The sequence below is a fragment of the Rousettus aegyptiacus genome, unplaced genomic scaffold, assembly GCF_014176215.1.
Source record: "Rousettus aegyptiacus isolate mRouAeg1 unplaced genomic scaffold, mRouAeg1.p scaffold_m13_p_6, whole genome shotgun sequence".
In the NCBI taxonomy this organism is placed as follows: Eukaryota; Metazoa; Chordata; class Mammalia; order Chiroptera; family Pteropodidae; genus Rousettus; species Rousettus aegyptiacus.
In genome coordinates, this window is record NW_023416309.1 from 77284020 (window position 1) to 77305299 (window position 21280).

At 35.7% G+C, this 21280-nt stretch overlaps 1 protein-coding gene, 1 long non-coding RNA gene and 1 pseudogene across 4 annotated transcripts in view; 1 reads left to right on the forward strand and 2 right to left on the reverse strand.

The window, feature by feature from the left end:
• Positions 1 to 1007: 1007 nt before the first annotated feature.
• On the reverse strand, positions 1008 to 4139 carry LOC118604026. The gene is made up of 2 exons (XR_004951635.1): positions 4049 to 4139; positions 1008 to 3816 (listed from the first exon to the last, which is right to left on the reverse strand). It is a non-coding gene; the product is annotated as an uncharacterized LOC118604026 (long non-coding RNA).
• Positions 4140 to 4193: 54 nt separating this feature from the next.
• Positions 4194 to 21280, forward strand: part of METTL16 (methyltransferase like 16) — a 70969-nt gene continuing 53882 nt past the window's right edge. For 2 of the 3 annotated variants that reach the window (XM_016138907.2, XM_036223764.1), the window contains exons 1-2: positions 4194 to 4345; positions 10030 to 10157. In XM_016138907.2, coding sequence (XP_015994393.2) covers positions 10030 to 10157 — 128 coding nt within the window. In that variant the 5' untranslated portion in view covers positions 4194 to 4345. Of the gene's footprint in view, positions 4346 to 5348; positions 5515 to 10029; positions 10158 to 21280 lie in introns of all 3 variants that reach the window. The other variant, XM_036223762.1, reaches the window with a different exon arrangement.
• On the reverse strand, positions 6328 to 6446 carry LOC118604513 (annotated as a pseudogene).

Sequence of the window (21280 nt, forward strand, 5' to 3'; positions counted from 1 at the left end):
AAATATTCTAAGATAGCACGCACACACATACACACACACACACTCAGAAATTTAATTTACACTCACTATGGTGGATTGCAATTGGCCAGGTGAAGTATTTCCCTACTCTCTCTATCTGGGTTGGCCTAGGCCTTAAGAGATATTGTAGCTTGCTTTCTAGCTTTCTTGGAATGTTCCTGCCATGTGAATAAACCTACTCTATCCTACTGGAATGTGAGAAACAATATGAAGCAAAGAAACACTTCCAGCTTTGGTTCCCTAGACTAGGGGTTGGCAAACTTTTTCTGTAAAGGCTAGATGGTAAATATCTGCACCTTTGCGGGCTATATGGTCTCTCTTGCAACTACTCAATGCTGCTGTTGTATTATGAACAAGCCATAAACTATGTATAAATAGGTATGGCCAGATTTGGCCCACTGGCATTAGTTTGTTGACCCTTACCCTACACCAGTGGTTCCCAACCTTTTTGGCACTACGGACTGGTGCTCCTATGAGAATCTAATGCCTGATGATCTGAGGTGGAGCTGAGGTGGTGATGCTAGCACTGGGGAGAGGTTGCAAATACAGAGGAAGCTTCGCTCACTTGCCTGCCACTCACCTCCTGTTGTGTGGCCCAGTTCCTAATAGGCCATGGACCAGTATCGTCTGCGGCCTAGGGGTTAGGGACCCCTGCCCTAGAACAATGAGCCTGTCAACTGCCAGGTATGTAAGGTCATTCCAGTGTTTCCTCCAGCAAACTGCAGAGATCAGTTGAACTAGGCCAGACCAGAATAACTGCCCATCTAATGCACAGAATTGTAATAATTAATGCTGCTTGTTCTGCGTCACCAAGTTTTAGTTACACAGCCAAAACTAACCAACACACCAACCTTTGCTATCATTGAACATCATCGTTAGTTTTATTAACCTGATGTGTTAAAAACAGTACACTGTATTTATTTTGCTATGCCTTCCTATGATTACATATGCGTCTAAGCATTTTTTCATATATATTCATTGGTCAACTATATATGATCTTTTGCTTTCTCCTAATTATCCATTGCTCATTTAGCACTGGATCATTTTCTTGATTTGTCAGTTTGAGAATACATCTTGGATATTAACCCTTTGTCCATTATATATATAAAACATTTTGTTTGTTGTCTATTATTATATTACCTTTTTATATTGAATTTTAAAATTTTTATATAATCAACTTTAGCAATCTTTTCCTTTACAAGGTTTGAGTTTTGTATCTTTAAAAGGCCCTCCCTAATCTAAGTTTATAAAAATATTCTCTTCATTCTTCTAATATTTTTATAGTTGATTTTGTTTGAATAATTGTTTTATTATCCATATGGGGTTTATGTATGATGTAATTTTAATTTTTTCTAGGTGGAAAATATTACAATTATCTATTCTTACACATTATCTTCCAGATAAATTTCAAAGTCATCTGCAGTTTCTGATAAAAACCACTTGACCTTTTACTTGTTATTCGTATATGTGTCCTATTTCAAAGCATCCTCAATTTTTTTGATCTGCCAAAAGCACTATTTCTGGGTTTTCAGCCCTATTTCGAATTTATTTATTTTTAATTAATATCTTTGCTTTGGGTCTTAGAACAAGAGGGAGGGTAATCAGATATACATTTAGATCCAGTTCTATCAAAATTAATTTTTGAAATTTACCTTCCAATTTCTTGAAAGAATTCAGCATTATTTATAATAAAAAATATGGTGCCTAAGTGTAAAGTATCACTTGAGTGGTTCTCTCAGTTACGTAAACGTAGGCTGAGACGCGATCATTATTCTGGAATTAGGGCATAGCTTTTGTGACTTAATTAAGGTAGCCATTAGATCTGACATATTAACTTGGTCCCTTAGAGGGAGTTAAATAAATTTACATAAGAAGGCCAGGGTCTTCTGGGCTAAAAGGAATTGATACTCAATCGTTGCTCCCTAAGACATAAAGTTAGAGGAACCTGTGGATGTTAACTGGCTGGTCCTGGACAAAGGACAGTGGCAGGGAAGGGTAAGTCAGAGAGATAAGCACTAAGAATTAGATGTTGAATATCTTTTAAATCTATTTTGTGAAGTCTCTAGACAATTTTATGTTAAAGAAAAATTTAAAGGAGATGTATTTATCATTGCACCACAATTTTAGGAGCAGACCAATCTATGTCCATCTGCAGAAAAATTAGTTAAAAAATGTGACACATCCTTACAAGGGAATACTGTGCGCTCATCACAAAGGACTATTTAGAACTATATTAACTTAAGTAGAACCTCCAGGATTTATATTTGAGTTAAAAAAAATAGAAAATATTCCTATAGAAATTTAGTTATCTGTCCTTATGAATATAGAGGTCTAGAAGGTTATTAAAATTTATGGTGATTGGCTCTAAGTGGTTGAGATTTTCGATAATTTTTGCTTTCTTTTTCATACTTTCCTGTATTAGTTAATTTTTTTTTACATATTTACTATAATGAACATGTTTTATCTTTACGAAATAAAAGATTTTTAAAAATAGAAAGTGACCAGAGAAATTACAATAATAGTAATAATACCTTCCTATGTACCAGAAACTATGCTGTTTTATATGTATCATCTGATTTAATTCTCACAACTTCATGAGATTACCATCTGGTTTTGCAATATTGGGCAAACTGAGGCTCAAACAGTTTAAGTAAATTGTCCATAATCATAAGGTTAATAAGTGGTAGGGTCAAGATAAAAGTCCAAATTTCCTGGCTGCAGAGCTAGGGTTTCTCTTGTTCAACCCGCAGAGGACTTGGATCTGTCTGGAGATGAGAGAGAAGATATTCACCAGCATTTTAAATGCAATACACAGTCAACCCTACTAATCGTACCTCCAAAGCCATTTTTTTTTTACCCTTCTAGAAGAAAGCACCAAATACTGGGAAAAATAACCTGTACCAAAGTTACTACTAACCAAAGACAGAAATTTTTTTGTGGTATTCTGCTACAATGGTAGTCTTAGTGAACCCTACCTTCTAGTACTGGAGGGGTACCCTACTGTAGTCCCTCTTGAATCTGGGCTGGCCCTTTCATTTGGTTTAACAAATAGAATAATGTGAAAGCACCAGTTCTGGACCTAAGCCTTAAGAAGGCCTAGCAGCTTCCACTTTTCCGCTTTTGTTAGCCCTGAACCACCGTGTAAGAAGCATGGCTACTCTGCTTATGTGGAAAGGTCACATGGAGGAGAGAATTTGCCACTACAGGGAGAGAGGTCCAGTCAGTCCAGCTCAACCAGCCCGCAGTCGATGCTATCACCAAAAACAAGGGCAGCAGAAGAATAGCTGGGCGTGGTATGTTACACAGTAGATAATTAAAACACCTCTTCATCTTCTTTACGCGAATACTGATACACTCAGTTCTGTGTGATGCTGAAATCTTCATTTCTTTGTCCCTATGAATTTTATTGCAACAGTTTGCCAGAAGCTTTCACATTAATTACTAGGACCTAGGCAAGCTTTATTAATGGTGGGGCTCCAGAGGCTCAAACTTTAGCCCTAGTTTTGTTATTAGCTGTATACCTTTTTGATGTAATTCGCCTTTTAGTCTCAATTGTAAAATGAGGAGACTAATGCTCACTCTACTTACCAGAGGGTAAAATTTAGTATAACCTAGTAGAAAAGAAAAATGAAACGCATTTAATAGCTTTTCCAGCTCATGAGGCAGGTGAGGAAATGCAAGAAAACGTAGATTTGTTGTCATCTGGGTGTAAGATCTTGAACAAATAACAATACTTCTGATCCCCAGTTCTTCCTCTGTAAATGAGACTACTTTTTCTCATCTCGCAGTTTATCTGTGCTGTTTAAATGAAACATAGCATGAAGAGCCCTGTTGCACAATAAACGCTAATTGCCCGCCATCAAATCCAAAAGCTCTCTTTTCCCAGTCCCCCCGCTAGCCTCATATTTCCCGCCCGATCCTAGAGACTGTGATTTAGTAAGTATGAAGTGGGGCCCAGAAAGCTACTTTTTAAAGCCTACATTAAAAACAAAACAAAACAAAAACAAACAAACACACACACAGAAGTTACCTAGCAGATGCTAATGCAGGTGCTTTCGCAAAAACAACACCACTCGCCACTAAGCCACCTCTACGTCTGGAGCCGCAAACTCCAGGTCTCGCGACAGTTTCTTTTTATCTCAGCAACTGCTACAGATCGCGCGAGAGTTTCTTGTCCAATCACGAGGCCAGATGGCTGCCCAAGATGGCGGCGCGCTGGGAGCGTAACGTCTGCGTTTCCAGGAGCTTCGCTCTGTAGTTGGCTTAAGACACTGAGGTTGGAGGCCTACTACAAACTGGTCGTCTGGCAGAAACTTTGACCTCAGAGGTAAGTCACTTACTATCTTTCAAGCAGGTTGAGAGTTCACTTAACCCATACATCAGCCAGATTCCACATTCTCGGGTTTTGGGCCCGTGTAGTGCTCACTTCGGGGTCTAGGGAGAGAGACCCGGTGGGTGGGTAAGTGGGGTTGTGTGGGCGTGGGTGTGTGCACGCGCAGGAGTGGTGGTGGGATGCGTGGGAGGAGTTGGCGAATAGAATGGAGACTAGGATTTGAGGTAGGAAAGACCCCTGGGAGCTGAGGAGGTTTAGAGAGATCTAAAACTGAGGCGGGAAGACAGACTGAGTGGGTGAAATGAGGGGGTGAAAAGAGTGGAAGAGACGGAGAACTGTCAGTAGCGGGACTGGAAGAAAAAATCAGATTTATAAGGGAAGGCAAGGAGAAAAAATGGAAATTAGGGTTGAAGTGGTGGGGATCTGTGCAGAAGGAAATTCGAAGTTTTGAAAGCAGAATTTAGACTTGTCTGTTAAGGTAAGTGGTATCATTTAAGCGACAGGAAAAAACAAGGAAACAGGTTCATGGTACTGCTTTTTGGACTGACTCGGGTAACCTGGAAAAAGCCCCCAACCCTAAAGCTGAGCCTCTCTGTGAGTTAAGAGGGGACTTTTCACCAAGAATGAGTGTGTTGTGTTTCAGTGGCCTACATGGTGAAAAGGGTACCATTGTGCCTTCAGTCAACAAATACTTATTGAGTGCTTATTCTCCCAGGCCCTAATTCAAGTGCTGGGAAATCGCAGTGAGCAAATAGATGAAATATTTTTCACTCATGAAGCTTACTGGTAGGGTAGATTTTTAAAAAATTAGTGAAATATATGGAATGTCAAATGAGTAAGTTCTATGTAGAAAATTGAGGCTAGTAAAGGTAACAAGGAGTGTGTTCATTTGCTTTACTTTGAAGTAGAGGTACTAAAGAAAGGCATCATTGAGAAGGTGACAGTTGAGTCAAAGACCTGAACAAGGCCAGAGTACCTTATATGTGTGTATTTCTAGGGAAGAAGTGGACTGTACTGACCAAACAGCAAGTGCAAAAATCCTGAGGCAGGAGCATACCGGAATTGATTAAACAACAAGGAGGCCATTGTAGCCAGAGCAGAATGAGCCAGGAACAGAAAAGTACATTAGGTTAAAGAAAAGGAAGTGATGTTACTAATGCCAGGTGAGAGTTGACACTCAGTTAAATTCTGAGGAATGGGATCGATTTAGCTAAGAACCCATTGCCTGTATCAGGAGCTTGGTTAGCAAAGCAAGTGGCTTTATTGACTCCTTCTTTATCCTGACCAGAAAGGTTGAGTAATGTAGGAAACGAATTGAATCTGTCATAGGTGAATGAAAAAGGGTCTGTGTGATAAACCTGACAAACTCAGAGCAGCCGCATGGCAGGCTTGACATTAACCACACAGGAGAGTTTGATCACAAATTCCAACTGGACAGATCGTAGCGGGTAGTCACATCCCAGGCCTACAGCTTCCTTAGCCAAGGTCAGTCTTTACCTTAAGTGAACCCTGTCTGTTGTTCTTACACATCTAGGATAATATACCTTTGAAATTTCAGAGTAATTTTCTTTTTTAGACCCTTTAAAGGCACAACAGTAGGCACCATAGCACAAGACCACAGAACCACTCCTCATCGTTATCTTGTTCCCTGCATACCCTCTATGTACTATAAATGTTAATTATTAACTATCCTGTACATAATGTTAAAAGCATATGTTCCTCCATTTTGCTTTTTTTCTAATCCTGGAGATTTTGCTGCTTTGCTTTCTCCCACCTTAATCTACCATCAGTGGACTTTGTGTACATTCCTTACATTTTTTCCTTTGAGTCTAGATGCATAAAAGGAACTGCAAAACTGCCATTTTCTGGAGCAGTTTCTCTCTCTCTCTCTTTTTTTTTTAGGTGAGGCAACCCTTGGTTGACCTCACAGATTACAGGGATCTTGTCATCTTACAGTCCCTTATTTTTATTTGTTATGCCTGCAGCACCTGGTCTTCCTAGGTGGTCTCCCATCCAAGTACAAACCAGGCCTGACCCTGCTTAGCTTCTGAAATCAGATGGGATCGGGTTTGTTCAGGATAGCGTGGCTGTAGACTGGAGTGTTTTCTCAATTCATTGAGATTTTGCTTCTGGACACGTCCTCAAAAACTTTGGCTCAAATAAACTCTTACAATTTTTCTATAGGTTTGGACGTTCTTTTGTTGACACATATCTATAATTTAAGTTGTTCCACATACATTCAGAGTGTTATGTATGTACACTGATGTCAGCTATGTAGTTTTTAAAGTCTTCATGTGTTTCAGAACCCTAACATACCATTGTCTCTTGAAATTACTCTTAGAGTACCATTCTTTTTTTGTTGATTGCCAGAATCACAAGAAAGAAAAGTATTTTTCTTTTCAACTTTTTCTTACAGAATGGGGCCTGTCCTGGTTTTATGCTCCTTTCTTTGCTGATGGTCTGTAAAGTGTATGTTAATATTAGGAAATTAAGACTTGTGTATCTTGAGTTTCTGTGATAACGTGAGGGGCAAAAGATGGTAATGTGCTGGAAAAGAACTTCCAAGTGACTCTTAATTCCCCCAGATTCCAAATTATTCATTTATTCAAGAAATACTTATTGTATGCCAGTTTCTAGAGGGTACGGTGAAGAATAAGATGGACATGGTTGTGACCTGGTGTGTGTGTGTATGTGTGTGTGTGTGCATGTGCACGCTTACTCGCACATGACCAAAGATCTCTAATGTAAACCAAAGATCTCTAAAGTACAGAGTGCTTTGAAAGCATGTAGAGTGGACATCTGAGTGGATATGTGGTGTCAGAGAAAGCCTACCAGAGAAAATGATGCTAGGGTATGGTTTTAAGGACTATTAAGTCTTCACAAGATGAAGGGAGGATGGGACAGACCATGATGCAGCAGAGAATGAAAGAAGACCAGTATGTTTGGAGCATAGTGTAGGAAGGGGAGAGTGGCAACAAATGAAGTTAGAGGGATAGGCAAGGTCTAGATCATGTATGCCTTGATAATGATTTTGTACTTTATCAGCCTAATAGCTTTAGGAAGCCACTGAAGGGATTTAGCAAAGAGTGTTCAGATTTGCATGGGATGGGGAAGGGAAGACTTGTTTGCTGGGTGACAGGTGGATTGCAGGAGTGGTTATAGAGAGATCAGTTAGGGACTATTATAATCATCCAATAAAGAGATGATAATCTGGGCTAGAGATGTGAATTTGTGAAGTGTGAAAATTAGATAGAGTCAAGAAATAATTAGGAGAATTTCAGGACATGATATGTTTGGAATGAGGGAAGTAGAGTGGAGAAGATGCTAAAGCTTTCAGGGTTGTGGTTTCATTTAGTGAAGTAGGGAAGATTCACAGAGGACCATTTTGCGCTGGGTAGAAATTACTTAATTTTGGACATGTTGTACATGAAATACTTTTGAGCCATTCAAGCAAGAAGTCTGGTGGACAGTTGGATATGATTTGGAAAGGTCTGGGATGAAGACAATTCTTTTTTGAAAATGGTTGTTAAATTTCCAGTGTGGAAAGCTGTCAAAAAACCTTCTGAAATAGTATTAATGGATTTATTACTATGCAGTTACATCTCTAACAAAGCCTGCAAAGGAAAGGTGCTTATGGCTAGGAAACTTTCTAACAGGGGATATAACTTAACTGGGGAGATTAGGGAAGGAAAGATTTTCCAGAAGAAGAGATTCTTGAACTGTGATAGTAAAGATGAATAGAAATTCTTCAGGTAAAGATGGGGAGGAAAGAGCATTATAGACAAAAGAAGTAACCTGTGTAAAGACCCTATTGCCAAAATAGAGGGACAAAAAAAAGAGCTAGGGGAGTGTGACTTGAACCGATGGTAAATAAATAGGTGAGCTCTAACCATTCTGGGCCTTATATGTGTGCCGAAGTAAGGTTTTTTGTTTTTATCCGAAGAGTAAGGTTTTGAGCAAGTAGATGTAGTAGGACATGAGATTTGTATTTAGAAGTCATCAATGCAAGGTGAGAAAAGAAATGGAGAGAATGAAAGGGATTCAGGGAGACCGATTAAGAGGCTGTTGTAGCAGTAGGTAACTTGTACTGGACTTATATTGGTGGAGGTAGGGAGAAAAAAAGATGGATTTGAGAGGTATTTAGCAGAATAAGTCAACATGACTTTTGATTTCTTGGACTATGAGAGGAATAGGTTGCTATCAGGTAACTCCTAGGTTTCTGGCTTATATAATACTATTTAGATGAATGCTCATTATAAAAAATGTGAAAAATACAGAATTGTATAAAGAAGAATATAAAAATCACCTACCACCCAAAGATAAGTAGTACACTAAAATATTTTAAAATTACCAACTACTTAGAGATTTACTAAACCACTACAGTGACTTCTAGTTTTAATTTCTTGCTGTAAATGCGTTTTAACTTTTTTCTTTGTAATCTAGAAGAAAAAATAAAATTTGTTTTATTTGGTTTTAGCTAGCTAGGAATGACAAGACTGAAATTTATAAAGGAAGTTGGAATCAAAGATGTTTTTGAAACTTTAGTGATTTCCTGGTGTACTACCAAATATTCAATCCATGCAAGGCCACTGTAAAAACTAACCTCTGATTATAATATTCTTAGCTGTATATTATAAAATTCTTGGCTGTACCTTCTGCCACTTTGATGCTTTTAAAGGAATTGTTCTAATTTTCTTCCCTTGGTTTAAAAAAATAATTATATGTTGTGTACATTTTTTTTTTATTGTGGTAAAACATAACATAAAATTTACCATTTTAGCCATTTTTAAGTGTACCTTTCAGTGACATTAAGTATATTCACAATGTTGTGCAACCATCACCACTATCTATTTCTAGTTTTTTAATCCTGAACAGAAACTATGTGTCCATTAAAGAATAACTCATTATTTCTCCCTCCCCCAACCCCTAGTAACCTCTTTTCTACTCTCTATTTGTATGAATTTGCCCGGTCTTGGTGTCTCATATAAGCAGGATAATACAATATTCTTTTTGCATATGGCTTATTTTTCTTGGCATAATGTTTTTAAGGTTTGTCCATGTTGTAATATGTGTCAGAATTTCAGTACTTTTTATGTCTTAGTAGTGTTCTATTGTATGTATATACTGCATTCTGCTTATCTGTTCATTTGTTTATGGACACTTGGTATTATTTCCACCTTTTGGCTATCGTGAATAATGATGCTGTGAACATTGGTATGCAAGTATCTGTTTGAATTCCTGTTTTCTATTCTTTTGGGTATATATGTATGAGTGGAAATGCTGGATCATGTGGTAATTCTGTGTTTTAACTTTTTAAAAAACCATCGAACTGTTTTCCACAGTAGTTGTACCATTTCACATTCCAACCTGCAATGAACAAGGGCTCCAATTCCTTCACATCCTCTCTCTAACACTTATTATTTTCTTTTAAACATTTAAAAATAATAGTCATCTTAATGAGTAGAAGTGGTTTCGATTTACATTTCTCTAATGATGGATGATGAACATCTTTTCATATGCTTATTTGTTGTATACATTTAAAAAATGTAACTTCCACTTTATTGACAAGGATGTGTTGGCTATAACTGTTAACTTGGCAACCACATCTTTTCCCCATTAATGTTTTTTAAAACTATGCTGATTTTTTTCTTTTCTTTTTTTTCTTTTTCTTTTTAAAGATGGCTCTGAGTAAATCAATGCATGCAAGAAATAGATATAAGGACAAACCTCCTGACTTTGCATATCTGGCATCCAAATATCCAGAGTTTAAGCAGCATGTTCAGATAAATCTGAATGGAAGAGTGAGGTAGGTAACAAATGAAGAATTCTTGATACTGTATTATTTTAGTGTAATCTGAATGGATGCAGTGTAGTAGAAAGCATACCCGACATACCCGACTGATGGTAGACCTAAATACTAATCCTCGACATGTCATTAAATGTCTCATCTGATTTTGGGCAAATAACTTAACTTCTCTGGGTTTCAGCTTTTGAATGTACAAAATGAGAGGATTAGACTGAATGTTTTTAAGTTTCTTCTGGCTTAAAAAAAAACAAAAAGCAACTTTTGATATTAACATCATTGCTTCCCCAGCAGAGATCCCAGAGTTAACTGCAAGAACCTTGGGATTGTGCTCTAAAACTTGGTGGCTGGTGAGGATCTGAAATCCTTTTTTAAAGTGTATGTTTATTTTGATGTGAGGTAAGAAAATAATAACCACAACACCAAAACTGTGATTTCACAAATTTTATTATTTAGGATTTTACTACATTTAGGTTAAAGAGTTGATTTTTAAAAATTAAGAAAATAAAACAGTATGGGAGGTTTTCGGAAGATTAAAAATGGAACTACCAGTAATTCCACTTCTAGATATCTATCCAAAGAAATCCAGAACACTAATTCAAAAAGATATATGCACCCCTATGTCCATTGCAGCATTATTTACAATAGCCAAGATATGGAAACAACCTAACTGCCCATCAATAGATGATTAGATAAAGAAGATGTGGTACATATATACAATGTAATATTACTTTTGGCCATAAAAAGAATGAACTGTTAACCATTTGCAACAACATAGATGGACCCAGAGGGTATTATGCTATGTTAAATAAGTCAGACAAAGAAAGACAAATATCATATGATCTCACATATATGTGGAATCTAAAGAACAAAATTAACATAAGAGAAACAGACTGATAGATAACAAACTGATTGTTGCCAGATGGAAGGGGGTTGGGGGCTTGGGTGAAAAACGTGAAGGAATTAAGAAGTACAAATTGGTAGTTACAGAATATTCATGGGGATGTAAAAGTATAGCATCGGGAATAAAAATAATATTGTAATAACTATGTATAGTGCCAGGTGGGTGCCAGACTAATTGGGGGGAATTACTATGTAAATTATATAAATGTCTAACCACTATGCTCTACACCTGAAACTAATATAAAATAATGTTGAATGTCAATTGCAATTGAAAATAAATAAGAAAATAGTTGTATGAGTGCTTCAGGAAACGGTAAAGATTATGGTAATGGTATAGGAATAACTGATGTGTGTGAGGTACCCTTGAGAAGGAAGTGTTTGTATCCCTACAGAGGGGATGGAAATTCCAAACTGCTTAGGGAAAGGCGTGGTTAACTTTAGGTAGGAGGGGGAGCAGGATTTATGGAGAAAAAGGAAGGTAAGGAATAATAGGATCATAGGGCTGACCTTTTCCTTATGGCTTTAGAAATAGAGGTCCTACGGCAGAACTTAACCAGAGAACCAAAATACCCTATAAATCATATAAAAGTATTAAAAAATATGTTTATTTTTCTGGGAGGTAATCCTAGTTTTTATCAGATTCTCAAAGAGCTCTGTGAGACCTCCTCTCCCTGGAATACATAAGGTTAAGATCCAATGCCCTAGAACTGGTTTCCAAGCCTTTTTGTCCACTCCACTCACTAAAAAGTTGAGCACAATCCCAATTGTGAATGCTTGTATGACTTACTGTGTTATATTAGAAAACATACTTCAAAATAGAAACTAAAAACATATTTAAATAAGAGTTTTAATAGTTTCTTTGCATACCGTAAAGAATCATCTTTGGCATCTTACTTTGGCGATTACCCCATAAGATTGAATTTATATTTCTTTTTGTTAGGTCTTCTACCGTTGTTCTTAAATCTCTTTCATAATTATCATTGTGGATGTTTATTTATCAGTAGCTTCAGAGCAGATACAGTTTTGTTATTCATTGTTTCTTCTCTATACCTATTATTGTACTTAATTATTTAATAAATATTTATTGATTAACCATATTATTCTAAGCTCTAGGAAAGCCATAATAAACAAGAAAGACATGTAGGTATGTGTTACATGTCATTGAATCATTGAGTTGACTCTGACACCTGATGACTCTGTGAATGAGTGATGTCCACAATGTCCTGTCCTCAACAGCCCTGCTCTGCTCAGCTCCTGTAGACTGAATCATGCCTTTGGCTTCTTTTATGGAGTCAATCTATCTCATATTTGGTTTTCCTTTTTTCCTGCTGCTATTTTTCCAGTATTATTGTCTTTTCCACAGAACCCTCTTTTCTTATGATGTGCCTAAAGTAGGACAGCTTCAGTTTTGTCATCTTTGCCTCCAGTGATGTTTCAGGCTTAATTGGTTCTAGGACCCACTCGTTCATCCTTCTGGTGGTCCAGGGTCCTTAGAGCACTCCTCCAACACCACATTTTAAATGAATCAATTCTTTTTTCCTCTCAGCCTTCTTCACTGTCCATCTTTCACATCTGTACGTAGTAATTGGGAACATGAGGGTGTGGGTGATCTTAGCCTTGATCTTAGTCTTGGTCTCTAATGACTCATCTTTGCTCTTGGTGACCTTTCATAATTCTTCCATTGCTGCCCTTCTGAGTCTCAGCCTTTTCGATTTCTTGGCTGTAGTCTCCGTTTAAATTGAAGACTGAACCAAAGTAAGCAAAATCTTTAACTAAATTTCATTGTCCTCATATTAGTGTTAAAGTTTCTTTTGCAGCCTTGATTTTTGTCTTTTTGATGATCAGATGCAGTCCTGTTTTGGCACTTTCTTCTTTCACTATCATCAGAAGTTTTTCAAATCATTGCTCCTTTCTGCAAGTAATATGGTGTCATCTGCATATTTTAAGTTATTGATATTTCTTCCACCAATTTTCACTCCTTCTCCTGAGTCTAGCTCAGCTCGTTTTTTGTTTTTGTTTTTGTTTGTTTGTTTCTCTTTCGCCTACAAATTAAACAAATAGGGAAAGATAGAGAAAGAAATAGAAAAAAGGCATAATCACTGCAATATTTGATGTTTACACACTAGTGGGGGAAGTAGACATACAGTAAACAAAAAGTTAACCTTGTCTCAGTGTGGCAGAATCTGTGGGTGTGCAGTGGAATCACAAAGGGAGATCTGACCCTGAATTTGAGAATTAGAGAATCATTTGAAACAGAAGTGGTATCTTGGTTGTGTTCTGAAAGATGAGTAGGAGTTAGCAAGGTAGAAAAAAGAGTGTTACAGTCAGAGAAAGCAGCTTGTGCAAAGAGTACTGAGTGATAGGGGAACTGGAAATGTTGAGCATGCGAGGATATAGTAGACAAATAACAAGAGATGAGCTGGGGAGGATTATACTTGCAGAACTTTTAAGGTTCGTAAGGAGTTTGGACATGGCGTAGAGAGTTCTTGTATCTTCAGAGTTATCCATCCCCATCCTTATACACTAAAGTTTAAAGCAGGGGAATAACGTGTTTAGAATTGTGTTTAGACAGATATATTATAGGATGGATTTTAGGGAGAATTAAGACTGGAGGTATAGGGAAGTAAGTAGAAAATAGTTTCAGTAATCCAGCTTAGAAATATTGGTGGCCACCTAGGAAGACCAGGTGCTGTAGGTGTAAAAAATAAAAAACAAGGGATTGCAATTGACAAGGTCCTTGCAATCTGTGAGGGCAACCAAGGGTTGCCTTGCCTAAAAAAAGAAGGAGGGAGGGAGGGAGGGAGGGAAGGAGGGAGGGAGGGAGGGAGGAAGGAAGGAAGGAAGGAAGGAAGGAAGGAAGGAAGGAAGGAAGGAAGGAAGGAAGGAAGGAAGGGAAGAAGAAGGAGAGGGAGGGAGGGAGAGAGAGGGAGGAAAGAAAGAAAAAAAGAAAAAGAAGAAAGAAAAATATTAGAGGCTTAACTAGGTAGAGGCAGTAGGGATAGATATCACTGGATGAATTTGAGAGAAATTCATTGATAGAATTAGCAAGAAATTACGTAGTAGAAATTATGAAGTATAAGCCAATATGGTGCTTGGTATTCCAGCTTAGCAAGAAGATAGGTGGTAGTGCCATTTACTGAAGTAGGGACAATGGAGAATGAGCTGATTTGGGGGAGATGACATATTTTCAATTTTAGGCATATGGAATCTGAAGTCTGGGATATTCAAGTGGAGTATTTGATAGGCAATTGAAAATAGAAGTCTGAAGTCACACAGCAGTGATGTGGGGGTGGCGTTAGAGAAGGCCCTGGGTCTTTGAACTGATTACTGAAGGATGAATAGGAGCAGGAGGAAGAATTCTGAGCATAGAGAACAGAATTTTGTGAAAGGCATGGTAAGTTTGGAGAACAGCATGTAGATAGGGCTGAAATGGATATAAGATAGCAGGTTGGGGAATAAAAGAAGATGAGACTGAAAGGAAAACAGAACAGATCATAAAGAGCCTTTCATAGCATGGAAATAGAATGGACTTGATTGCTCAGACATTGAGGAACCAGAGGAATATTTTTAAAATTGTTAGGATTTTAAAGATTTAAATTTTTTAAAAAATCACTCAGCAGACTGAACAGATCTGTTATCACAGCGTTTCTGAATGATTAAAGATGTTTGGCAAGTAATAGACATTCAATAAATATTTGTTAAATACATGAGAATAATTCCTCTATAAAATCTATTTGCCATTTACATACGGTATACCTAAAACAAAATTACAGATAAATGAAGAAGGAATGGCTAAAAATATACTAGGCAAAATAGAAGGCAAAAAAGCATCAAATTGGAAAAAGTGCTTGTTTATATTGATAAACACTTTTCAGTGAAGATTTAAAAATGAAGACTTTTAGCATTTTGAAAAATATAACAGAAAGATCTTTTAAAAAGTGACATAATTGAAGGACATTTTTCCTTGCTTAGAAATACTGTTAACCAAACAGTATCTTGGTTAATACCAAAATGGTATTTTAGTTAATACTGGACAGTATTTGATTAATACTGGTAACCAAAAGTAAACAGAGAGCAGTGGCCTTTACAGACTTTCGGGGATCCATGAATGCTTCAAAAACAATTAGATGAAAATACTTTTTGTGCATTTTTTTAAGGAGATAGTGTTCAACACTTTTACTTATAATTTAGAACTTCACTTTTAAAATGATCATTATCCCAAAAAAGGTTAAGTACTGCCGATAGAGGTTCTAAATAATCAATGAGTCTGATTTAATGATATATTTAGAGCTTTTTAACCTACATAATGAATGTACTTTTTTTTTTTTTTCAAATAACTTGTAGAGGCTTATAACATTAAGAAGTGACTTAGCCAGAACACTCTCTGGCTCAGTCTACTGCTTTTCTTATTTATTAAATTATAAATATTAGAAAGCAAAAGAAAATTTTAATATTTTACAGATGACTTGATTATTGTTTACCTGAAAAATGTTTGAGAATCACCTAAAAATATTCAAATATACAAGGTTGCTGAATAAAATGTGCATATAAATATTTTAAAAATAGAAAACATTAAAATAAATATAATAAAATTGATAGTTTTCCAAACACTAGTTGAAAAATGAAGTTGGAATAAAAGATTCCATCCATAGTAGCAGAGGGAAATAGGCAGAAACTTGACAAGAAATGTGTAAAGATCTGTCTATGTGGGTTAAACAACAGAATTATCCTTAGTGGCTTAGGGGAAGACATGAACAAATCTGAGGATATACTGTGTTTCGGAATGGGGAGACTAAATGTAGTTCAAATGTGGATTCTTCCCTTAATCAAAATCCTGGTAAGTTTTTGGAGAAAAAGTGACATAATGTTTTCAGAGTTCCAAGAAAAGATGTTCTAAGCAAATGTTATAAAAGAGTAATAGGCGGCGAAGAGGTGTAATGATGTAAAGTTTCTTAAATGGATATTTAAATCAATTGTGAAGTTAGAGTAATTAAATTATTAGTATAGTAGTATTGGAGCAAGAATGGGCTATCAGTTGTTCCTGGCAGAGTCTAAGCAGCAGAACCATTTGCATGTGCTCATTAAATTGCAGAATGATTCCTGCCTGTCATCCTACTCAATAGTGTACCTCTCAGAGGGAGTGCAGAGTGGGCAGGGTGAATCTTTCATATCAGTCTCAACGCCTATGTGTTTCTCAAAATATGATATCTCACAGTGCTATGAATGATTAAAGAAATTTTGCAGTGTAATTTTGACCATACTAGATTTTCACTTTATGTGCTTTAGAACTTGACTCCAAAGTAAGAAAACACCCTACTTGGTAAAGACTGTAGTGTAGAATAAGGCTATACATTTCAGGTCATTAGGGGTGAAACAGACAGTAATGGATTTTTTTTTTTTTCAATAATGAATTTTTAATAGATGTAATTGGGACAGCCACAGGGAGGGTGCATTAGATTTTCTTTCCTATATGTTATGCAAAAGAAATTTCTGATGCTTTAATTATTTCAACATTTATTTTTTTAATACTTGAAAAAAAATGTAGGTGACTGTTAATTGTGAGTTAGGAATGGTATTTCTGAGCATACTCCAAGGTTAGAATTCATAAAAGAAAAGATAGATTTAACTACTTAGGAAGTGAAAACTTTTGGATATCAGGAAATACTAAACGTAAAAGGCGATAAAACAATATAAATATTTACAGCATATGACAAAGTATTAGTTTTCTTTATATGAAGAACTCTTATTAGACAATAAGAAAAAGGAAAAGAGCCTTAATAGATAACGTTAAGGATAAAAATGGATAATTCACAAAAGAAAGGAGAAAAATGAACCAAATTAGTAAAGATAAAACATTACAATTTCCATCAATGGCAAAAATATAGATAGTCAAGTGACATAGTGATACAATGCTAGTAGAATTGCAACCTTGAAAGTTCTATAAAGCATATTTAAATAATATACGTTCGAGGATGTTTCCCAAGGCTGTTTATAACAAGGAAAATTGGAAATAATCTGAGTAGGTTCTTAGAAGTTCTATACAGGTTCTTAGAAGTTCTATACAGTGGTATACCCTATAGTTTATAGAATGGATGTTCTTAGAAGTTCTATACAGTGGTATACTCTATAGTTTCTTAGAAGTTCTTAGAAGTTCTATACAGTGGTATACCCTATAGTTTATAGAATGGATGTTGCAGATTATAAAACATGATAATTTTGTTTCAAACTAAAACCAAAATATCTGCACTGATATGCTGTGCAGAGAAAGAGACTAAAAGGTTATGAGCTATGATGTTCAGAGTGGTTGTTTTTGTAATAGACAAAAGTAATTTTTAAATTTTTTTCAGGGAAAAACAAATTTGTGAAGAGATGAGAAGAGGGCGAGGCAAGCTGAAGAACCTCCTTTTCTTTCTTTAAAGATGGGAGCAACACGAGCTTATTTAATAGTTGGCCATATAACATATTTTTAGAAGGGATCTATGATAGATGTAGGAGAGAGAAAATGTACTTTTTTCAGTGTAAATGACCCAACTGCTCCTAGATATCACCCCACTTCCTGTTTGCTTAGGTAGGTGATGTTGATGATTGTCTGCATTGATAGTCTGTTTTTTATTTTCATACTGGCTTTTTGTTTAAGCCTATGAAAAAAAATGGCGAAAGTATAAACCCAACTAAAGGATGGAAAAGCAGTATAAGGCAAAACATTAGATCTGAGATGGATTAAAGTGTCATTTATTTGCTCAACTCTTAAGGGAAGCTGGGTGTGGTAAGGAAAGCGGGGCACTTCTGAGTCAGTCATCCTAAGGATTAGTTTTGAGGGTGCTACTTACCAATTGTGAGGTTTTAGATAATTTTCTTAGCTTTACTGAGGCTGAAATTCCTCATCTAAAAAAGAGGGATAAAAGGCCATACTTTGTATGCTTGTCCTATAGGTTAGAATAATGCCTACAAAGTGACTGACACATTGTACACAGTAAATGATAGGTAGTCTTATCCTTTTTAAGCCTGATTTAATTGATACAGTGACAAGGATTGCTGGTGTGATTGATATCTCTCTCTGTTGATATCTCTCTGTACCCTCTGTTTTTCTTCCCTGTAGCCATCATTGCTTTGTTATAATCATATCTGACTATTGAAATTAGATTTTAGTTTGCGCATTTTACAGTTACCAGTCCCTTGGGGGACTCTGCAGTTTACTTGAGTCCTGTCAGTTGAATTTGGATAGTGTGACACTTACTTGTTTTTAAACAAAGCATTGAATGGCTTTGTTATACTCTGTGACTGTACCATTTTTAGCACCTCAGTGAAATCTAATTAATAGAAGCCAGTGTTGGAGTAAGGTTGGGAGGCTTCAGCCTTTGTTGTTGTTACATAAGATTTGGCCTCTACAGTATTAGAATGATTGATATTTTAACCATGGGTTACAGAATGGATCCTTCCAGATGCCATTTATAATGGTAATACCGTATTCATCAGTAGCAGAGCAGGAGTCATTCTGGGGAAATCTGACATGAATCTGTTGACAATAGGCTATTTCGTGAAGCCGAATGTGTTAAACAACAAAGACTGATGGAATAAATTGCTAATTTCCACGTGAGAGCTAATTTTAGTTCCTGTGCCTCCCTGTGATCTCAGAAATAAGAGTGAAAAAAGATCTTGTCTGTGCTCAGGATTTTTTAATGTCTCAGGTGCTAAAGTGACCTAGATATTTAACTAGTAAAGTCAATGACTAGACTTTGTCCTACAAAAAGATTTCTCAAAAAGATTTCTCGTCCTTAGACTAGTGTCTGTATTTTCTTAGAAGTAAGAAAAGAAACACTCGTTTTGCTAACATTCTAAGATCAACTCTTCATTGATTTTTCAGCCTATTTTCTTCAATAAGACTATCATCTGCTTGATGTCTTGTACTTTTTGGTGATTAAAATGTAGTTCCTTATTAATAAATTGTATGCTCTAAGTCATCAAAGTGAACACATATATTTATATATATTTTTTTGAATAGCAGAACTTTTTCTATAAACAACTGTTTGAAGGCAGTAAGAAAACATTAATTATATTGCTGTTTCTCTTGCACCAAATGTTTCATGAAGCTATGTAATTAATGCTAAAGCTGCAGTACTATCTTTTGGTGATTGCTGTCACTGTGGGAACCATCCCAGTTTGGTCTCAAACAGAATTGTTCCCCTTTCAAGGAAAAGTACTCTGGAACAAAGGATCTGTTTTCCTTTTTTGAAAAAGAAATTATTTTTTGTTGTACAGACATTATAGAACCATCAATGGGAAAATTACAGAACTATGTCCTTCCTAACTACATTTATAATAGTAATATTGCATACATAAAAGAAAAAAAAATCACAATTCTTCCACCTCAAAAGATCAAATTACTTTGTGTTACTTTCTAAGCCCTCGTTCTTTATAGTTGTTTTTTTGTGGTTATAATTTTGATACAGATACAATCATACAACTTATTTTTATCCCACTGGACAATATAAAAATTTTCTATATAATTATAAAATACTGTTATGAAAGTGATATTATGTAAAATGCATTCAGATAATACAAAATGATGAGGAGCATGAAAGTCTCATTTCCACATCGTAAGGTGGTTCTTACCCTTCTAGACATTTTCTATGTATGTGTGTGTGTATATATACACACACACACACAGGATCTTTTTTATTTTGTTTTTATTTTTACAAGAATGTGATTATAATGTACATATATGCTTTTATTCAAATTTGTGGCTTTTTTTTCTTTTTAATATATCACAGAACCTTTTTCATACAAGAATATGTGTATCAGCCCAGTCTTATTCCTTTTAATGACTGAGTCTCTTGTGTGGATGTATTATAACTTATTTAGCCAACTTCCCGTTGTTTCTTTTAGGTCATTCCTAATTTTTTTATAATACAAAACTTAAATTCATTTAATTGTTTCTCTTATTGTTGGACTTTTTCAAGTTTCACTGAATTTAGGGTCACTGAGCTTTGCTAGAAAATTGCTATATTCTTAACTGTACTTGGGTAAAAAGGAAAGGATAAAGAGGTATTTAGATGACTAGGTTTTTCTTTCTTGCCATTTGTTCTTTAGCTAGCATAAGGGATCTGCATTTCATATATTAATCCAAGTAGTTTCTTGCTATTTTGCCAGTAGGATATTGGGTTGTTTGGCTAATTTAGGGTCATTGGTCATTTCCACTGTTCCAGGATCTTTGCTTTTGTATATTACTTCTAATTGCTTTTTAAAAAATTATATTGCTGTTTCTCTTGCACCAAATGTTTCATGAAGCTATTAATAAGTTGGTAGAAAATATAGCAGAAGTCCATGGGTTTGGCTTTTGGTTCTGTTCCACAACCAATTATTGCAAATTATTATTACTATTATTATTCTAATTCAATTACATATTCCACCTGTATTTTGGATCTCATACCCTCCCCTCATCTCAGGAACCCTACACAGTCCAGTATTCCTTCTCTTAAATATTTAATCCCTTTTGTCAACTAGCTTCTTCCCTTTGACATTTTAAAATATTGAGCTATAACTCACATACCATAAAGTCACCATTTTAAAGTATACAATTCAGTTGTACATTCATAAGGTTGTGCAAGCATCATCATTATCTAATTCCAGAACATTTTCCTCACCTCAAAAGAAACCCCATACCCATTAAGTAGTTCCTATTCCTTTCACTCTTCAGCCCTTGGCAACCACTCATCTGTTTTCTGTCTCTACGTATTTGTATATTTTGGACATTTCATATAAATGAAATCATAATATGCGGCCTTTGTGATTTTTCATAGACTTTTAAACATTTAAGTATGCCATTAAAATTATTAATAATATAATAATTCAGTTTTTAAGGCCATAGACATAGATATTATATCATGATACATTTGTGTGTTTAGCAATGAAATTTAGAAATAGTTTGGGCTACTATTATAGGATAAAGAATGTGAATTTATTTGAATACCTTAGTATAGTACTCTGGTGTGAACTTTCTTTGTATGAAAATTGATTCTCATTGATGTGTCATTGAAGAAATAGAGTTGGCCCATCTTTTTCACATACTTGACTGATTTCACAAGAATAAAAATACAATATTATTGTTGGAATTAAAAATAAAGGTTTTATAGATTTCATACCTTTTTATTGCTGTACATCATTTATCTTGTTGAACTTGAGTTTGTACTGCTTTCAATTGAGGAAGAAATACAGAGATAGTG